Source organism: Blennius ocellaris (genome assembly GCF_963422515.1).
Source record: "Blennius ocellaris genome assembly, chromosome: 4".
Taxonomy (NCBI): domain Eukaryota; kingdom Metazoa; phylum Chordata; class Actinopteri; order Blenniiformes; family Blenniidae; genus Blennius; species Blennius ocellaris.
In genome coordinates, this window is record NC_137653.1 from 20048365 (window position 1) to 20070007 (window position 21643).

General features: G+C 41.7%; 1 protein-coding gene across 1 annotated transcript in view; it reads left to right on the top strand.

Annotated features, from left to right (window-relative positions):
- Positions 1 to 3039: 3039 nt before the first annotated feature.
- The window catches only part of cdh4 (cadherin 4, type 1, R-cadherin (retinal)), a gene marked incomplete at its 3' end in the record, with an annotated part of 230220 nt that continues 211616 nt past the window's right edge, over positions 3040 to 21643 (top strand). The window contains exons 1-2 of the mRNA XM_080494878.1: positions 3040 to 3147; positions 4337 to 4448. Coding sequence (XP_080351004.1) covers positions 3094 to 3147; positions 4337 to 4448 — 166 coding nt within the window. The 5' untranslated portion in view covers positions 3040 to 3093. The remainder of the gene's footprint in view (positions 3148 to 4336; positions 4449 to 21643) is intronic.

Sequence of the window (21643 nt, forward strand, 5' to 3'; positions counted from 1 at the left end):
GAGATGCTCTGTCATTCTTGCTGCATCAAGACCTGGAAAAAAATATGTCATTTCCTCCAACTCATTCAAACTCATGCATTTGAAGGTAACTATTCCCCCAAAACTAAAAACAGAGACAAAGATGCCTTTAAATGGCAAAAGTGACATTTCTTGACCTGTACACTCCCTTGTGAGGTGTTCCTCTATACACTGAAAAAAATATAAATGCAACACTTTTCTTTGCTCCCATGTTTCATGAGCTGAACCCAAAGATGTAAAATACTTATTTCTCTCAAATAATGTTCACAAATCTGTGTAAATCTATGTTAGTGAGCACTGAAATTACACCTGTGCAATAATAATGCGGTCTAATCAGCATCTTGATATGTCACACCTGTGAGGTGGGCTGGATTAGCGCGGCAAAGGAGAAGCGCTCACGAACACAGATTTACACAGATTTGTGAACAACAGAAATAGGTCTTTTGTGTATATAGAAAATATTTTACATCTTTGAGTTCAGCTCATGAAAAATGGGAGCAAAAACAAAAGTGTTGCGTTTATATTTTTGTTCAGTATAGTAAAGTATAACTGGGGCTCATTTTGTGCAATTTTAATAATGTAGGCCTTAAACTAAATGGTATACCAGATGGTATTTTTACTGCGCAAATGCTTCATTCTTGAAAGAAATAATTTACTCTTCTGCCTGAACTGTGAGGGTACCTTCCAGTCATTGCAGGATTTTTTATTCTTTTTTGCTGTGTGGAGAACCAGTTGCACTTCTTCGGGGTGCAAATTCAGCTAAGTAATATTTTCATGAATGTCATCGTTTTTTGCACCAAAGAGGCAGATGGGGAGGTTTGGCTGCCTTTAATTTTTAAACACATCCATAGGCTTGAATGCGTTTAAAGTGGAATCAGTCTAATGTCTGTCTGTTTGTAGGGATTATGGTCTTTCTTCTGATTCTGTGTTTTCACAATTAGATGCATGATGTAGTTGTGTGCGTGCAGCCGTCTCCATCCTCCCAATGTGAAGATTTCTACTCAGACTGCAGGAACAAGTCTTCCTCCCTGGAGGACGTGCCATTTTCAGCGCACTCAGACATTTTCTTCCTGGAAGCTCTGTTCCTTTTCTTAACCCTCCTTCCTGTCAACAGCTGCTCCCAAGTGAGGAAATGACAGTGACTGATACAAAGATGCCACATTATTTATTAAGAGTCATTGTTTAGTGTGCGGGGCACAAGTTTAAATCTGTGTCTTGCAGTTTCTCTGCCAAGTTTTGCAGGATATGAAAAAAGCATTAGCACAATGCCCTGAAGAGAGATGAGCGGAGCATGGTTCTCATATCTCTGACCTTAAAAAAAAAATCCTGCCCTCTGGACAGAAACACCCACTGAGCTATAGTCAACTAGTGTCTCCGTACTTCCTAATTATCAGCCTGGAGCAGTTTATTTTGAAGATACCGTTTTAAAGGAAAAGAAACTGAGAAGGAAAAAAAACTGTTCAAAGACATTTTTCTTTCCCCCCCCCCCTAATATTGGAGTTAGCGGAGAAAATAAAACAGCAGAGTGAATGGCAGTGATGGGGGCAGACGCTGGGCTGCCTTGATTGACACTGCAATACTGTCCTATTCCTTTTGATGGGATTAAATTGTCATGACCTCTCAGATATGGAAATTGAGGCAGTGATCTGAAGCTCTCGCAAATGTCAACATTATTAAACTGTGGGTCCACTACCTAAATGCAGTTAAAACCATAGCAGTGTTCACTCCTTCTCCCCCATGCATCATTTCAGACCACACTGTAAAAATCTGAAATATTTATGGACCTATTGTAATTTTTCCCTAAGTACAATTTGGCACAAAGTCTCAACTTATATTTCTGCAGTCTGTCAAGTAACTGTATTTTATCCTGGTCCCACATTCTTTGCTCTAGCAGAATGATATAGTCATTATTATTATGGAAGAACATCTTTTAAGCCTAACAATAAATGGAGTTATATACTATTCATTTTCTTTAATAAATGTATACGAGGATGTAATACTGGATGAACGGTTGAGAAAAGCAGACCACATCTGTCATTCAAGGATAATAAACATATGACCTATGGACCTAAATAGCGTTCATTCAGGCAATCAATTTGATCTTTGAAACTGTAAAACCTACAAAAAACCTGCAGAGATCATGTATCAGATGAATGAGACTTTTGAAAACATTGGCCTGAACAGAAATACCTTTTTCTGTAGATGCGACCAACTAGTTGAATGTTTTGTTGCATTTTTAGTTGCAACAAATTATAAAGAGGAAAAAAAAATATGCACCACCAATGGACGACATGGGTTTTGGACATATCACTGCATTTTGCACCAGTAGGCATGTTAAAAATTGCTCAGTGTTTATGGTCGATCCCTATGTATTTACCCCCACGAACTAAAAATGAGCGTGATACCCGGTTGTAGATGATCCCACAGGCTCCTCGGCCTTTATTTCACCAAGTCGTATCATGCAGTGGACTATAGTTGCAGCTTTGACAAAAAGCAAATAACTCAGCGACCAGTTCTATATACCTCTAACCTGGATCAGGGGCAGAGGGGGTAACTGGGGTGTGAAATAGACTCCAGTTAGCTGATGGACACATGAGAGGACTCGGATGGTTGGTTGTCACTCACAAAGCCAGAGACGCTTTTGCTCAATCTGGTCAAAAATATGAATCTAAATAGCCCGGGGGGGGGGAGGCTTTTCTTTTTCCACCAATATCTCCCAGAAGTGGTACGGGGCATGATGACGGGAAGTGTGGGAGCTGAGACGGTGCGCACCGCACCGCACCGCGCCGCAGCGCAGCGCAGCGCCTCGCAGGAGAGGCTCTCCGCCGTGCAGGAGGAGGAGGAGGAGGAGTCGTAGTGACGCGCTGATCCAATGAGCTCCGGCCTCGTCTGGACCGAGCGCAGCATCTCCGTCTCAGCGGCACTTTTGCACCAGACAAGTAAGGACGGTCTCTCACACTGCAGCCGAGGAGGAAAAGCAGGGTTCCGGGAATTACTGAGGTCTATTTTGGCGAAGAAGAACCATCTCTTCTTATCCTCTATATTATAATTATTCTTTTTTATTTTTTTGCAAAGATGAACGTTGGCTGCGTCATCTTGGCGTGCACCTTACTCGCGGGCGCATCCTCGGTAAGATGAGTGAATTTCTGCATGTCTTTGGGGCTTCACAGCGCAGTAGGAGTGCTGCACTGCTGTCGTGCTTACTTGGGCTTTGCAGGGAGCTGCCGGAGCTCAAAGTGGCCGTGAACGGTTCACTTTCTGCCCGTAGTGCTGCGCTAAAGGCAACATGACGCGTGTAATCGAGTCTCATAAGGGCACATTTTGGCTGGAGAATAATATTCTCGTGGTGAGGAGAAGGGAAGAAAAAGTCCGTGAGAACTCTTTGCTCGCCTGCTCATCTCCCCGCCCAAATAAACTGCTGTGCATTATTGCAGAGGACAGTGGTTTCTGAAGGGGACTGACGTTCTGTTGGCTGCGATCAACTTCGTTTACGCACGTTTACGCACTGTCATTTCTGCTTTTCGAAACATCACATCTCAGTTATTGACTCAGAGGTTTCTAGAGGCGCGTCATTCAAAAGGAAAAATCACGTTTTATGAATGTCTTATCTTTTTTATTTCCGATTTTTCAGAAAAAAAGGCATTATAGCCCTCCTTGTCGCTGTAGTAGTTGGCAGAAATGAGCAGTCCTGGAAATAACGAGCCACCTATTTTATTACGTGATAAACTCCACAATGTATCCCTTTCTTAAAACATAAAGTGGTGCAATGAATCGGGTAGATGGCTACAAGTACTGTACTTCCTTTAAGGCACTGTGCCTGCAAACTTGCATTTACAATACAGTACATTTGAATTGATCTTTTTTGCTTTCTCTTGCACATGCACCATCTCCCTGCACCTTTCAGTTCATGTTCTATGTTTAAATGTTTATTGTCAGCCATTGCCATCTTCTACAATGCTGTCCCCCATGTTGCTTGACTTTTTCATGTACTCATAATCCAATAAAGATAATGATAATACGATCTTGCTAGTGATGACAAGGATTTGTATGAGCCAATCCCTCAGGAGATTGGAGTACCACTCAGGAGACTTGATGTGTCACCACACAGATTCTAAGCAGGTTCCTTCAGTCCTATATGTGGATTTCCACACGGTGATGCTCAAAACACAACACTCTCCATTCCAAAGTAAATCACTCACTGTGACAAAAGAGTGTGAGGTTCAATATCAGCTTGGAAAGGCTGCGAGATCAGCCCGTGACCCTGCAGCCACAAGTCAATTTGCCGATGCTTAACGGGCCATCTTGTTTTGTTCCCCAGGGGAGTAAGGCAGGCCAGCCTCTCAAACCCCCATGCAGACCGGGCTTCTCCCAGAACTTCTACACAGTGATTGTCTCGAGAGATGTTCTTCACGGCCAGAGCATCCTCAAAGGTAAGCTCGCGGCTGCTGGATCTCACTGATAGACTGAGAATATTATCTCTTCTCCGTCCAGATGTGTCCCCAGCCTCAAATTGAGTGAGTTGAGTGTGTGTATGTGTGCAGGGATGTTTATTAAGGTGGGGTCCGCTCCATCAGTCCCGAAGAAGCTCAAAATGCATTTTGGATGTGAATGTTCAATATAAGGAGCTCATTTTGAGCATAGCCATCGCGAAGCAGTATGAGATGTGGGATCAAAGAAAAAAAACAAACCTTTTGTTGTGAGTACGCGACGTGGCAGCAGGTGTGTGATGCATTTTGTTCGAGAGTTGTTATCAGATATGAGGTTTCATCGATGAATGAGCACCTAAATTACTGTGATGGCTGCAAAAGCAATATATTTCTTCTTTTTTGATTGACTAAGCAGCGAGCTCACAAAGCAGACTAATTTAAATTGCCTGTTTCCCAGCTCTGCGTGTTGCAGTTGGTAGCCCAAAACTTTTATTTTATTTCCACCGCTTATTGTAGGACATTTTCCGGCCCTTTTATTCTTTCAGGTTTTTTTTTGAAGAATTCAATTCTGTTTTTATTCGCTCCATTTCTCTTCAGTGCTGGCAGTTGACTGAATCTGCTGTGAGGTTCATCTCCTGCTACGTTGAAATTACGCCGGAACTCCTTCGGTGTCTCTGTTTTCTGGCAAATCTTCTCCATAATGGAAATGAACCCCCCCAGCCACATTTCAGCCTGCCAATATACATAACTGACAGATAAACAACACCTTTGACATTCACTTCTCCAACACAGACTGCATTATATTGCGCTCTTTAAACTTTTCGATGATGAAATGATCCTCCAGGTAAGGAAAGGCTTGGTGTTGCATTACTTCAGTGTCAATCTGCTCAAAATGCTGAAGGTTTTTGCTGCGAGTCAAGGGACTTCTTTCATCTTGGTGAAAACAAACCCAACATTTGGGCCGTTTTACATTTCCTTTAGTTTTTGTCTTGTAACCTGCTAGACTCTTTCTCATACTTCTGAGTAACAGCTCAACGCCAGCACACAATAAGCTCAGCTCTCCCTTGATACTTTGTTTTTATAGCCAAATATTTGTCCATTGTTACGTGAAATGCTATTTGCCAGGAGAAAAAGGCTTTCTCATTGTAACAGCTGTTTGAGCTTTTTTCCGACTGCCAGCTGAACAATTGAATTATTCTGGAGGTTATTTTGTTATTTGGGCAGCTGACAAGGACAGTGCAGGCGGTCAGCGGGGAGCCAGTTTGCCTGAAGGGTTCAGCCTGTTTGGAAATGGGCTGAGGTGTCCTTACCGACCCAAACTATGTTAACTGAGGGAGATGTATCTGGACAGATAAGGTATGCTGGTTCCCACTTTGGGTCTGTGTGTGTCACATGCACACATGTCCCAGGGGGCGAGGGGGCGGGGGGGGGGGGGGGGGGGGTATTGCACACACACTCAGCTTGTGCTGGTCTGTTAGTCTGTTAGCTGCTAACACTTTGGTTGAAAAAAAAAAAACTGTCAATGCCAAAGCTCAGCCGCATCAATTTGATTTACCTTATATGCTGCACGAGCTCTGGCTTTGATCCCACATTACGTTTGCTTCCAGTCTCTCTGATTTCATTGTCTGTGCCTGTGTTTGTTCTTTGTGAAAATCAATCCCAGAGCCATGCTGTTGTCCCAATTGGCCATTCAAAAGGATGTAGGCTGCGGCAGCATAAGTCCTCATGCTATGATTAATGTACAGTGGCTGGCCTTACTGAGGGTCTGCATTCTATATGGTGGGACGCAAAGTGGTTGGAAGTCTTTAATACAAACACCAAGCTATGTATAACCTGAAACTGTCATTTTCCAAGAAAATGAATGGACCAGGGATGAAAAAGGGGAGTGTCTGGGATGCTCTGGAGCTGGCTCGGGGGCTGCTGGACTGTTGTGGGCCACGACTGTTTTCTCCCCGGAGAGATGGACAGTGAGCGATGGGGAGCTGAGGCCCAGCAGGTGCAGTGCGAACCAGGCTTCTGTTTCCAGTTGCTGAACAGTGTGTTCTTCAGGCTGAGGTGGGACATTGAGTCGGTATCTATTGACTTATTGACAGTGTGTGACTCATTTAGGAGCAGTGACACATGCTTCTTTTTCCTCACTAAATGTACTATAACAGTTTTAGATCAAGGTTAGAAATATCTTTCTTGGTGCTGCAGCTGCCTGAATTTGTCTTATGAACCACAGTGTTTGCATACAGTGACACAATCTAACATAATCCAACACAATTTTCATGAAGAGATTACTTTCCTTTAGGATTGAATGTTTTATTTTGTTCTTTAACACTGTTGTTCACATCGATTGGAAGATCACAACTCTGACTTTGTATTTGGAAGCTGGCAATGTAGAACTCTAATATTATTCAACATACATGAAAGAGTTAGAATAATAGGGATACCTATCAATATCATTATAACCTGGTGCGGCATCAACACACACTTAAGTCTTGATGACGGAAACAGAGTTGAAATGTCACTTCTCATACAGTCTAATTTGCTTTTAAGGTTACCTACATATCAATGTTGGATCATTTTAAATCATGTTTACAAAATCGGATTCATGTTTTATGTTCTACTTCCTATTGCAGTAGTGTATTTTGTGCCTGTCTTGACCAATCAGATTATATCCTAGTTTCTTCTTGGAAAACATTAATAAACATATAGATGCATGTGAACAAAGTTAAACTAATATACACATGAGATTCAGCATGCTTTTGAAAATGGACTTAGACTGAAAATGTATGTGCTTTTTAATAAATACATTACACTGACACATTCACATGCTTTTTTTCTTCTTCTGTTTTCCCTGTAGATAAAGTGAAATGTCTGTTGAAAGTACTGAAAGGTCATTTTAGAATTGCAATGCATCATTCAGTGGCCCCTTTGGCTTTATAGGTTAAAAAGGCTGTTATGGCTTTGCAGTTGACCATGGAGGACCTTTGTTTAACTAAGTCACAAATCTCTGCCCTGCTGCAGAGTTCCTTTGAATAAATCACCCCATGCTCCTGTGGAAATGTTTTTTCGAGAGCTGGGTCAGGATTGGCAGGAGTGGCGGCGGCACGCAGGCGAGCAGACAGCCGGGCCTCCATTCGCAGTCTGTGCAGAGTCTCACTGTGGGCAGATAAGCCATGAAAAGAAATATTCCAATGATTGCACATTGCTGTGTAAACCATCACCTCGTTGCAAGAGCCAGAACGGACACCCCGGAACTCGGACAATTGATGTAGCCTCGGTACAAAACCATTGATTTGAAATACAATTCAGTCGGGATGGTGTCTCTTTAAGTTGCTGTCAAAGCGTGTTTGGGGAGTTGGCAGTGATGAGTTTCACCCTTTGCCCCTCACCTGTCCTAAAAGAAGGCCAACGAACCCACTTTGTGTGGTTTGGACCCTTGTCTGACTGCTGCATATTTTTCTTCTCGTTCGTCTGTGTGCGTGTGTGTGTGTGAGTATTAGTCTTACAGGAGACGGTTTAGAAATGCATTGGTGAGTGACTTTGTTGTGAAGAACAGAGCTGAGACAAAAGAAAGTGAAGACTATGAGCTTTCTAGCCTAAAAACAGTGTGTCTAAATGCTAACTGAGCAAAAATTGCTTTCCTCCCATGATCCTATGCTGCTCTGCTCTGCTTGTTTTCCTCATGTTGTCACTTGAATCGCAGCAGATGAAGTCATACAATTGTGTCTTTCATTGCTTCCCTCATCCCCAGAATCTTAATTTAAAACTAGATCTTGAGGGGGCTGAAAAATTAAACACGCCGTACTTTAATCTTACAGATTAATTTAAGGAGGATCCTGTCTTCATCAGCTATATGCTTTCAAGGTGGATATCCTATTGTTCGGCTCCATCTCGAAAAGTTACACACACACGAAATGACTTGTAACATGACCCCAATTAGACTGCAGCGGCAAAACCTGGCAAGGAGCCATATCTGCTTTGAAACAGTCAGCTCGGCATTTACTGTGCCGTGGAGAACTTCTGACTTCTAACCCACTATCCAAAGTGACAGGGCTTTCATAAGTACGTCCAGACCGAAGAACTGGGGGCGAAGGGAGGAGGGGGAGGGGAGGGGAGGGGATGGGGATTATGTTTCCAGGCATTTGATAAGCGGGATGCCATTTTCCTTCTGACTCACGAACGTCTCTCTTGTCCTCCAGAGAGTCTTTCATCTCTGCAGCCAGGACCTGCAGTCTGTGGCGAGCTGATAGAATACAGGTACAGAAGATGAGCTACATCATTTCTCTTTATCTCCGCCTGCCTTCTTACCAAACCAAGCTACGTTCCCATATCCCTCAAACTCCCTACAACATGACATAACATGCTGAGCCAATTTCATCAACCAAGCCACCCAAGATATAGCGAGTACATGCCACTGCACAATGCTTCTCATCCTGTTTTATAGTTGCTTCCTCAGTAGAGGTAGTAAGTTTAAAAAAAAAAGAAGAAAAGCAAACGAGTTTCATAGATGGGAACCTGTCTGTCAGTGAAAATATTATCAGGGCATCCATCTGAATTTTATTAGTTTGAGTGCACTGATCCCCGCTGTGCTCCCCTCTCAGTGTACTGGTATTAGTTTTTGTCTGATGGTCGGTTGCCGGGTCATGCCATGCACTCACCAGGAGTTTCATTACAGCACAGTTCGTTTCATTGCTTTCCCTTTTGGTGTCCGCCGGGAGGCACGCCTGGCTCATCTCAAGCTTCTTGTGTTTAGATGGTGATAAGCTGTCAGAGATAAATGTGATGTCTGAGGCTCTGGTTGCTGTACATCCAGCCTCTTCACACTCTTCCAGGTGCGATTAAGGTTTTTTTTTTTTTTTTTTTTGGCAGAAAATCTGCATTTCCCATCAAAATGGAAGTGAACTAATTGTGCGACTTGCTCTGACCTTCAAACACAGCGAACCACGATATCATCTGTCCTCAGATGGTATCTGCAAGAACTGGCGGCTTTGGGTTAAATCATAGAGTGATTATAAAGAAGAAAGTAGAGCCAGCCTCTTCTGATGGTGTTAGCCAAAAAAAGGTCTTTGGCAAAGGGATTAACGGATAAGAAAGAGGACTGTGTTGGATGAAGAACTGTGGACTTCACTACAGTGTGTTAGGATTTCAGACAAGGACAAATTTAGAGAAGAATATTGATAGACAAAGTTTAATGTCGTTGTTTTTCTTTCTTGCTTTCCGGAAACTGTCTCCAATTCGGCGTTTAAAGCTCCTGGATGATGTCTTTCTTTACACGCGTTATCAAAGAAAGCAGCTTTCTGAAAGCAGCCTTTTGAAGGCAATACACCACCTCCACCGTTGGTGACCTTGTATTCTGTGAATACTATTTGCATTAGTTATTGAAAACCTTTTTAATTGACCACCCTCTCTTCCAATCGATGTGTATGAGCACTTTGCATCTTGGTGCACATTAATGATCGGCGGCCTTGATTAAGACTCCATTGGCTTTTCTTTTTTTTGCAGTGCAGAAAAGAACCATTTTCCCACTAGGAGACCTCTGTTTCACCTTTCAGCTGCAAGTGTAACCCAGAATACACCAGTTCATTACAAATGTTCCCTCCCCTCCTCTTGGCTTTCAGGATTTACATGCATCTGAATACAAATCAGGTCCTCAGTTCTAAAGTGTCTTGACTGGAATTGGGCACTGGCATGGTGTAATACTTGTTTATCTTGTCATGACAGGGTACATTCCATTGATATTTAGGTGTATAAGCAAGTAGACAAACATATTACGATTTTTATGACAAATGGAAAGCCATTTAACTGATCCAGCTGAAGAATCTGAGACATAAAGAGGAAGGGCTCCATACAAACATTGACACTCTGAAATATTTCCATGTTATTTCCTGTTTAAACCAATTTTCAATTTCTCTTATCTGTCAGAAATTGTGGCTTTTCCAAACAGGCTTTCAGTTTTGTGAAGCCTTCTTTTTTCCCCAAAAAAAAAACAAAAAAAAAGGCTCTCATTGGGTACTAAAAAAGTCTGACTTCACTTCCAGTCCAGAACATAAGTATTTAAGAGTTGATCTCCATCAGGAATGTTTTCAATCTTGGGTGGCACTTCAGTAGCTGTGCATTTCTCTAATTGCTATGGAGTAGATTTTGATCAAACTGGAGCATTTACTAATCTTCAAAATAATTCAGGTATTTGTCCAGACGGCCAGAAAGCAATTTTGGGAATTCAGAATTGTGAACACGGAAGGAGATGAACCTGATGTTCGTGAACGTCACCCTTTTCATACCGGAGTTTTGTGTATTTGTACATTATGCCGCCATACTTCCAACAAGCTTTCCAGGTTAGTCAATGTGTTTAGATGTCACCATGTTTGCTGAGTGACGAGCTGCGAGGGGCCCCCACCTACCAACCCTTACCTGCCCTCCTGCTCAGCTGTGGTGCTTATTTCTCTTCCCCACCCCCACAGTCAAAGGCTCAAAGTGACATGCAGCTTCTCACTTTATTGATGAATTATGGCCAAGTGGTTTGACCTTGTGCTGCCACTTGACCTCGCGTGTTCGCCAACACTCATATCCTCAGTCTGCAGCACTGGCGCAGATGAAAAACACGGCCCAATCAAAATGATTTACGTTCAGCTTGACTCAACACATAGATCCTTCTAAGCTGCTGCTAAATGCATCTCCAGAGGGCCACTCTGTATTGTACCATATAGCCATTTCTGAAGCCACAGGGCTTTTGCTATTCTATCGCCTTAATTAAAAGACTGCACTGTCAAGATGCCTTTGTTCTACAAACTCTAATATCAAGAAGGTCCCTCGCCTGAGAGAGGCTTTCGCTCTACTTTGTCCTTGGGATTAATTCAGCCCTGAATCTATATTTGATCAGGGCGCTGGCCTGCTCTTGTTTCTACTTTATTTTCTTGTTCTGCTTATTGTCCGATGTCGTTTATTTATCCCTATACAACCACAGTATACTTTTTGTGTATTGTGTGTATTTGCATGTTTGCGTGTACATGCCTTTGTAGTTCATGCTCCATCCAGAGGGTGATTATCTTAAATGGAGAAATTAAAGGATTACAAACCATCCCAGTAATCCAGCTGTCAATCTCATGGCTCATTAGTAAGCAGAGGAGAGAGATGACGGAGGAGAGCGCGCCGTAAAGCTCACTGAAGGGGAGGCAGCAGGGGGAAGGAGACGGAGAGTGGAGTGCCTGTTTAGAGGAGAGGAGATGTGGACGTGTCAATCACACGGAAAGGATGGTTTTGCATTTTCCCCACAATATTTACCACCTTTCATCACTTAAAATGAGGCATTGGTTTCTCCGACGCACCTGAATTGCCTCCTGGTTATAAAAATGATTTTCAGTGAAATTTAGCTGCAACATCAAATTTGCCATATACTATTTAAATAGAAAAAAAAAAAGTATGGCATTTATTAAATTGCACATTTATCCATTTATGTACAGGATGAGAGCAATGCGGAGGTTTGACATTCCTCATAATTTCTTTTTAAAATTATATTATGTGCTCTCTTTATTTGTTGTAAATCGGCTCTGTGCTCACAAGGTAGAAGAGACGTTACTCCACTCGACTGTCTGGGTTAAGTATCAGTTCAGCATTAGGATATGCTCTGGAGCGTGACATCTCAGTCGAATCCATGTTAAGGATTCATGTAGCCATTTTACCTGTCATTGTCCCTATTCTAGCGCATATCTAAAGATTATGGCACGGCTGCTGCTCCACAGTTTATGTTTCTTTTTTTACTTTAAATGAATAAATGAAGTTTTAAAGGTGTCGATTTTATAACGAGTGTAAGGATTAAACAACCTTTCAAAAACTCACCATATGGGAACATTCAGTGAGTTCAGATTTTAGTCATTCCATTTTTAGTGCAATTCACAGAACAAAACATTGGCCAAGGTTGTTATTAGGTTGATAATTAATGTTAGGATAAGACGAGCGATTTGGAGAAATGCTGCTTTCAAGATAGTTTTTTCTACAGCTTACATAAGTTATTTTTCAAAAGTTTCAATGACTCATACATACAGTACACATAAAGTCATTTTTGTTTTTTGAATGAAATGTGATTTATACTTAAAGCAACAAGGAAATACAACTTTACTGGAAACACCTGCGAAACAAAATCTGTGTTCTAAGAATGAACACTTTTTTTTCCTAAAGAAGTGGTTGCCCATCAAATACTTAGAGATGTTTAATTAACTGGAAAGCAGCAAAATCAAAGCCAGTCAAAGCAGCATAACGTCATTTAAAGGCCAAATCATGTCAATGAAATGTCACCTGAAGCTTTGAAAACCTCTGTGTGTGTGTGTGTGTGTGTGTGTGTGTGTGTGTGTGTGTGTGTGTGTGTGTGTGTGTGTGTGTGTGTGTGTGTGTGTGCGCGCGTGTGTGCGTGCGCGCCTCAATTACTTTCTGTGTTGAAAGTATCTTTACCATTTTTCACCAGGCTCCGAGGCACATAAAAGAAACTGCTTGAGAAACGATGGCACCATAAAAGAAAATAGAAGCACAAATCCCGACACCATCATGGAGAGAAGGAGCGAAATTGCATCTCCTATGGCGGTGACGCTTTTTGGATTTGATTGTATCAATTTGCTGTCTATTTTGATCTAAAAAAGCCGGCTGTGTGCAGGCTTATTTGCACCTGACTTGTGGATGTCCACTGCTTGGAACTATTTCTCATTTAGTTTAAAACTCAACGCGTTGTGTTTTAGTGGGTTTTTTTCCCTTTTGTAATAAATTGCATTTCACCCACTTTAGATGTCTCACTTTAAGCTGGAATTTATTTTCCAACATTAAGCTTTCCGCTTGCTTTTAATCTTGTTGTCGTTCCACAGAGGGGGCTTCGACTTATGCTCCTGCTAAATTTGCAGCTCCTGCTACCTTTTGAGCAATAACTGGCTTGCTTTCATAAGAATAAAAAGTTGCTATTGTTATTATATCGCCGGGAACTCGGTTGTACTTTCCTCAGACAGGCTGTTTGAAAGAGCTCATTCTGGCTGGGATTCAGATGGCTGATTCGGAAATCACAACATGGAACCGTGCTCAGGCCTGTTGTGATGCAGATTTGTTTGTGGGAGGCCGACAAATCTCCAAATATGCTTTGCTGACCGTAGTAAACCGGAGATGTTCTGCCGTAGAATCATAATGCAACTTAATCCAGTCTGTTTCCTGTGCACTCTTACTGCCAGCTTTTAATGTCAGTGAAGAATTAAACGTTTCTTTGTTTCGACTGCTTTCTTCACTTTCTTCCCATGATCACATTATCTCAGACGTCTCTCTCTGTCTGTTTTTATTTCTCTCAGAATGTGATGGAGCTAATTGTTGTCTTATCGCAGCTTCTTTTGTCAATTCATTGCTCAAAAATGTAAAGGTACTAAATAAAGCACAATTTACATGTCTGATTTATATATAGAGATGCATTCATGCTGGTGCAGTAACGCAGATACACACACACACACACACACACAAGCACACTTAACATGCAACTCAAACTTCTAGGGAAAAAAAACACAATAATTTGATAATCTGATAGTGGGTTTTTTTCCGCTGCTGGTGCACTTTTTTGACATATTGGAGTGTTATGTGGATAGAAGCTCACTACAAATACCCATGAGAAGGTTATAGCCACCGGCTTTCAACAGTCAGAAATCCACATGAAACATCATTACCATTCCAAAGATGTCCTACTCTTACTCACAAACATGTCTTTTGTTGTCTCGGCATAACAAGATGAGAGGGTTTTTTTTTCCCTTCTTTTTCTTTAAATATGCTTAAGCTTGACATTTGGAATTTTATTCTTTATTTAGCGAGAGGCTGGTAATTTGTAGCAATACAGAGGAAAGTCTGGGGGTTGAGAACCTACTTTTTTTGATTGAAATATGGGAGCAAATCAATAGAGCCCTCCTTTTTGCTGGCAACATGCGATGCAGACACACGCTGGTAGCATCGATCACAGCTTCAGAAGAATCACAGTTTTCCTCTCCCGCTTCGCTCTGTCTCTCTGCTCGCTTCTTTTCCCCTCTCGCTCTCGTTCTCTTGTCTCTTCTCCCTCTGTAGCCTCGTTTAGGTTTTCAGATAAAAATAATAGCTCTGAGAACCAACGGGGAAAAGAGGTGGTGGAGGAGGAGGAGGAGGAGGAGGAGGAGGAGGAGGAGAGAGGAGGTAGGGTTAATGGTATTGGTGACAATGTTTGTACTGTGCACCACAAATCCAGCAGTAAGACAATAGGAGGCAGTCGACTAACTGTGGCCTCTGGGAATAGCAGCTTTCTTATAGTCATAAACGGCAATTTAGCCCGGTTAAAGCAAAACGGATACAGTCGCATCACTGTGTCATCATGATTACAGCCACCACGGGGCTGTGGCAAAGTGAGTGATGGCTGTTCCATCCAGGCATCTATTTAAATGCAGTGTCAAATTTACGGCTGTGTGCACCAGTCCAACATCAAGGCTAATCCGAATGATGACACGTCAGAGCTGCCACGGATAAGTGAAAGATGTTTCTCTCTCCCCCGCTTCTGCGCTATCGACTCTGCTGCTCATTTGTGTTGCTGAGCCTGTTTGTTAAAAGCAGAGAGATTATTATGCCGATTTAATTTGCATACAATTGTTCATTCTTTTGCTCAAACATGTGGCCTCTTGGTCCACGTCCTGCAGGTTACCGGCATGAACGCGCTGTGGTGGTTTCTAATGTAGCGGTCTGAATTCTAACCAGAGGACATGGGGAGGCTTTGAACGACTCTGCACAAAGTATCGTCATGAAGCTCGGAGTTTAACGTCCTGGTTGACTAAGCTCCTCTGCCCTTCAGGTCCACAGACCGACTGCGCATAACTCACCTGTCATGAATAAACATCCGCCATTGATAGGTTTCTTGCAGGTTTCCTGATTCCATCTGGTGATTCACTGCTCCATTTGCATTTCTGTTAGGCCCTTTCAAGATTATATTATACCACTGAAGTACCATGTGATGCTTTGACCACATTGCTGGTCCTCTCTGTTATTTTTAACCGGTAGCTTTTCATGCTTGGGTCAGGTTCAGGGCCTGTAGAGCTCATTATCGTAGAGCTGGGGTGGATGTTGGCAACAGAACCCACTTCAGGCCCTGCAGCATGGTAGATGAAATACGAGGAGGAGTTGGAAAAAAGCCTTCATCACTGCAGCCATGTGTATGATGAACATAACTCGCTGCACAACAGTTTACACACTGACGGAACGAGGTAAGAAGGCCTTTTCATTCTGCGGTTTGCTCGGTATCACGATTTTGTCCCCCTCAAAAATAATCAGGGAAAAGGTTGCTGTAGTTGTCTGGCTTTTACTGTTTTGGGCTAATTTGAGGTAATTATCCAGGCAGAACTGTTGTTGTAAAGTGTTTAAAAACTCATTTTCTGCTCTCGCTGTTCAACCTGTTGAACACATCCTCTGCACGGGGCTTGAGAGGGTTGAATTTTGCATGTCTGATGAAACCAGATTGCAGATTTAAGGTGTTAACGCTCTCTCGTTTACTTTCATCCTCCCAACATGTTTGTCACATGAGTGAACTGGGTATCTTGCAGGATCATAATTAAAAGAAACAGCTGATGGCTAAGAAGGTAAACCAGCTTTATTTATGAAATAACTTTAACTAAGTTATATTTCCCGGGAGCTAAACAATTTCTAAGTCTCTATGCAGTTGTTTGAATTAAATTGGAGTAGATATTGCCTGAATGTTTATTTTTCTTCACATTGCAGAACACAATTTTAGTTTTTGGCTCGGCGCACTTTCAAAATGAGGGTGACCTGAGCTCACCTCTGTACCTGAATTTCTCTTTTATAGACAGGCTAATGACCTAATCACTGTTGCTGCATAGCTGTTCATGCTGCACTAAATCACAGGATGTTCCCTTCAGCAGACTATTTCCTCCAAACTGTTATGCTTTTACAAATAATCTTGCATCCAATCCAATGTTTTAATTTTTTTTCAATTTCAAGAATTTCCAACAATTTTCTTTTTCTTTTTACAGCCTCAAATCATAAATTATGTTCACTTTCAACTTTCAAACTACAATGGTACTCGTCACCGAAACAACAAAGGCATCAGTGCTCCAGACACATCCTGAAGTCGATTTTACTCCAATCTCAACCAACCATAACCAACCTTTCCTCTGCAGGAGGCCCGGTAGCACCATGTTGAACAAAATGAGGTATTTGTTAAGGCAGAGACAAAGCAAGCAACAGAGCCGACTCCAAATAGCGATCCCCACAGCTCCGCACCAACAATTGTATGTGAGAGATGAAGGCCTATAAACTGCCCAACAAATAATTGGCAGTCGCAGTCGGATTCACTGGTCAGATGGTGTACAAACCGTAGCGACACAGAAGATGCACAGAATTAGCCGCCAACAGAAAGGCCACTGACAAGGAGCAGCATCTGTATATAATATTTACCAAAGAACTAAAGAAAACAATTCCAAAACTTTACTTCAAAAAGCAATTGTTACTTGAATATTGATCTGTGCCAAATCATCATCACAAAGTTACAGCTGGAGTACTTTGATATCAGTTGTCCCACTTTTCTGTCAAACATGTTAAGGTTTTCCCGAACCCGGGAACCCTTGCATGTTTAAGTATACCGGCGCCTCATCCAGTTTTTGCAATTTTTCAACAGCATCCAACAGGACGAGGTTTTACAGATATGTCATTTTTTTTCGTTTTATTTTTTTTATTGAATGAACTTAGGGCACAGGGTTGAATTGGACATAGTGACCACAGCAGGTCTGTACAATCTAAACACAGAGAAAGAGAGAAAGACAGAGCGAGGGAGAGAGGATCATTTTATTTGCTGGTGTAATTCTATCAAGCCAAGACATCATCGGGAATAGGTCACCCATGGATCAGTGGCCTTAAACCTCCCTTCCTCTGTCTCTCCTCCACTCCATGCTGCCTACCCTCCTCTCTGAATTTTATTTTCTCACTCTTCTTCCCCGTGGAAGACTTTTAGACCCAATTTGCAGTCCTCCGTGTGCCTGCCTTGCCATCCCTCTCAGCTTCAGTCTTTTCACCAGCCTGAAGCTCAGTGTGAACTTGTCTTCGTACTCTGGAGATTATATCTTCGGTTCCAGGGAGAAATGGAGCAAAAAGGGGATAAGATGTCGACGGGGGATATCCCCTGTCACGATTTTATTGAACATATGATGAGTGGCATACATACTGTATGGTGCACATGTAGCCCTGTGTGTGTGATATGTGTGATGCATAAAGATCCTTGATCTTTCTCCATCCATCTCTGTTCTCAATAATCTTACCACACACCACCACAAGTCAGAAGCGGGGCCCTTGCAGGCTGCATTCTAAATACTCTCAAGGCTGGAGGCAAAGCAACATGAATTTCAATGAATTATTAAACAGGATTATTTATTTACTTCCTCCGCACCCTGAACCACCTAACTGGCAAATCTACATAGCATTTTATCGAACCTGTGGCACATTTGTATGCATAATTTACTCACATGGCTGAATATTTTCTTTAGGATGTCGAGTTTAGCCTGTTTTTGGTGTGTCTAGACCTCTGGGAATCAGCCCGGTAACTTTGAAATGCGCAGCACTGAAAATCTAATGGCCTTTGATGGAAAGGCTGCTCAGCACTTATCGTCATGAAGTGATTGATGTTGAAACGTCCGTTGGCCTAATTTGTTTTGTGGCCATCATATGCTGCCGCTGAATTTTTTGTTTGTTTCAGATTATTGTCATTGTGGGAATCGGGTGGTAGTGTGTGTGCGTGTGTGTGTGTGTGTGTGCGCGTGTGTGTGTGCGCGTGTGTGTGCGCGTGTGTGTGTGTGCGTGTGTGCGTGTGTGTGAGTGTGTGTGTGTGTGTGTGTGTGTGTGTGTGTGTGTGTGTGTGTGTGTGTGTGTGTGTGTGTGTGTGTGTGTGTGTCAGACTGGCTGTGGGAAAAAAGAGATGAATAAGCGAGCAGAGGACTGGAGCCCTGCCAACCCATGAGACTCCGACGCACTGCAGATGAGCCAAACCTCCATCCATTCACATGGAGCTCTTGATGGTGGAGTGACGACATGCTCCCTTCGCTGCCGTGTTTGTCATGGTTTCTGTGCTTCAACATGTCATACACAGAGAAAAAAAAAACCTCTTCTTCAACTGATAATTTCCTGATTTTCAAAGCGATTAAATACCAAACGGAACCTTGCGCACTGACAACCTTGGTCCCATTATGAAATTTTAATGAGAATATCTTACCAAGCCCGTGATAATCAACCATATGTATTTATAAAACCCTGCCTTGGGTCATTAACAGCCCAGCAAGCATCGTGGCATCTTAATGAAAAGCTAACAGCCCACGTATGAGTGAAGCAGAAGGTGTGTGACCTGCGTGATTAGCACACAAATAAAATGTACATCAAGGCAAATGCGATGACACCAGCATTCCTGCGCTGTCTGCATTGACTGACGCTGCTTCCTCTACATTTATCCACATTTTTCCAGCAACGTGTGCAACAACAAGGTTAAAATTGAGATGCATGGATGGATATTACTAATATTACTGATAGTCCTGATAGAAATATGAGTGTTTTGTATCTGTACTAAGTTAATAGACCCTCGGGAATAACACATGCTCATGAACTGTGGTGTTTTATACAGGTGTCTTTCACTCAGAATATTGTGCAGGCATCTTGTCTACCAGTAGGATTTATGATCATTGAGGAGCTGTTGTCAGGTTTACTGCAGAAGTGCTATTGAAACTGCTTATACACTTACGTACACACACATACATTATTTTAAATGCATCAGGAAAACAATCTTATGCCTCAGTGAATCCTCATAAGTCAGCTGGATGGCCATTGATCTGTACATTTATTTATGAAAAGTATGTGGGTGCATGACTTCATCAAGAATGCAGATAAGTGCAATTTGCACTCACAGGAAAGGGGGAAAAAATGTCTTTCAATGTGAAATGTTTTGTGTGAAAGTCACATTTTCAAATTTAAGTTCAAAGTTGTTTTTGCTGGTTTTAAAAGAAGACAACATAAAAACATAAAGTCGAGCACAAATTGCTCACTCTTGGATAGAAACCCAAAAATTGAGCTTCAGTGGGAGTAAAAGGCAGGAAAGTGCCCTCTCACTTAAAGTAAGAAAAAGTTGTATGCAGCTGTACAGTCATGTGGCTCGTGGTATGACGAAAAGACAATACTAATGCTGAAGTATTTGTTTATCCACTTCCGAAGGTCCGAAGGTCATGGATAACCAGTTAAAAGCTCATATTTGGCAATCTTTGCAGTGTGTCCTGCTTGCACCAGCAAAACGCACACACTTTTACATTTACATTCTGCACGGTGAGAAGAAGCTCGAGCAGAAACCCTGCACAGGGAGAGCAAGCAAGCTTCCAGACGTACATTTAAACTTTACTGTAGGGTTGGCAAGTAGCAATATATTTGTGCACTGTTAATGTACTTAGATTGTAGATTGTTCAGCTATATGTAACTCCTCTTCAGTGCCTGTTTTTGTTTAAATCTACTTTTATACGCAAATCTGCACTTATTATTATTTAAATCCTTCAGTTACAATAGAAGAATTAAAGTAGAGGGCAGTACCGGTAAGTTTTGTTTGTGTTTATATATATTTTTTTTAATAGGAGTCAGTTATTATCTGGTTTTTTTTAAACCTACAAATCAATTTGTTTAGACTCAAAACTTCAATCATGATCCATGGCATTACTAATGCTTAAGCCAGTGAAGCCACGCAGATAAACACATTATCACATGAGGAGTAAACATGAGTTCAAGGTGACTTTATTGATCCCTGTACTGCCATTATGCACCCCTAAAAGAATGTATCTGTTCTGCAGTAGCAGGAGAAGACGTTATTCAGACATTTAAAACACACTACAGTAAAAACAGCACAGACGCGAGACATTGACAGGTCCTCACTGAACAGGATTACAAGAAAATTAAATAAAGTGAATAGTCATATCCAGAAAGTAGATAACTCATATTTGCTTTTTGTACATATGAACATTTATTTATTTTTGTACTTGTAGAAAAAAATTGCTTTGGTATTTTTAATTGTAGTATCTGTGCTTTTGCTGGAGTAAAGAATGTGATTGCTTTTGGCTGCCATGCCAGCTTCCTTTTATTATTATACAGGTATTTTCTTTCTCTCTTTATAGTCAAAACAACATATTTTGCTGATAATGGAATTAAAAAAAATTGAAATATACCTTAATTGCAAAATGTTAGATTAGTTGAATTATTACTGATTTTTTTGAAGATTTTTAATCATTTAATTTATGAACTAAATGAACTGAAAGCCATGTTTTCAGTTAGGAACAAACACCCGTGTGAATTTTAATGAAGGCTCACTACGTCTATAGCAAAGTGTTTATAACTTGGTGGTCAATTTGTTCTCTGAAAATGATGGAATCTCTCAGCACTCCTATTTGATCATGCCACTGATTTCATGAAACTTTACAGTTCCCTAACACACAAAGTCAAAATGTCTCAGTCACTCCTGGGTGCTTTAAAGAGTTATTAATCCCACTCACTCTTCCTTAACTCTAAAAATATCAAAGTACACATCATATTAATTATTTCCAAAGGCTTGCTGCTTCTTATCATTTTAATTGTTGCTCAAGTTTCTGAACAGTGAGTTAAAGTGAGAGAAATGTGATAAAACTGAGAGTTGGAGCGTTGGGCAGGACTTTGACTCTGTGACTACTGGAATCTGAATTACTTATATGCAGGGTATTCTTACTTTCCTATTTGCCCGGTGGTGAAAAACAGATTTTTGTTTATCTTTACCCACAAAGGATAATACATGAACAATGTATTATTCACTGTTTTGAGTAAAGGCTGAATCTTGTTGCAGACTTTCCTATTTCTCATGAAGTAATTGTTGAAAAACTGAGAAAACCTTACACTGGCGGTGTGACGAACCAAGTCTTTCTCATTATGTGTTGGTGTAGTTGTTTGATCACAGCTTCTTGAACTCTCTTCTGCCCTTGCGCTGAACCGAGGGAGTGAGTGGAGTTTCACTCTGCAGTGCAGGGCGACCTCTGACCACTACCTCTCTCTGACCAGTGGAACCATCTGAGTTCAGGCCGTCATCTTTAGCATGTGTGCCGAGTGAACTGAAGTGGAGAGCATCCTCCTGAAGCAGTTTGATGTGCCAGTGCTGCGCTGCGTCTGACGGCGTGGGGCGTTGGGTC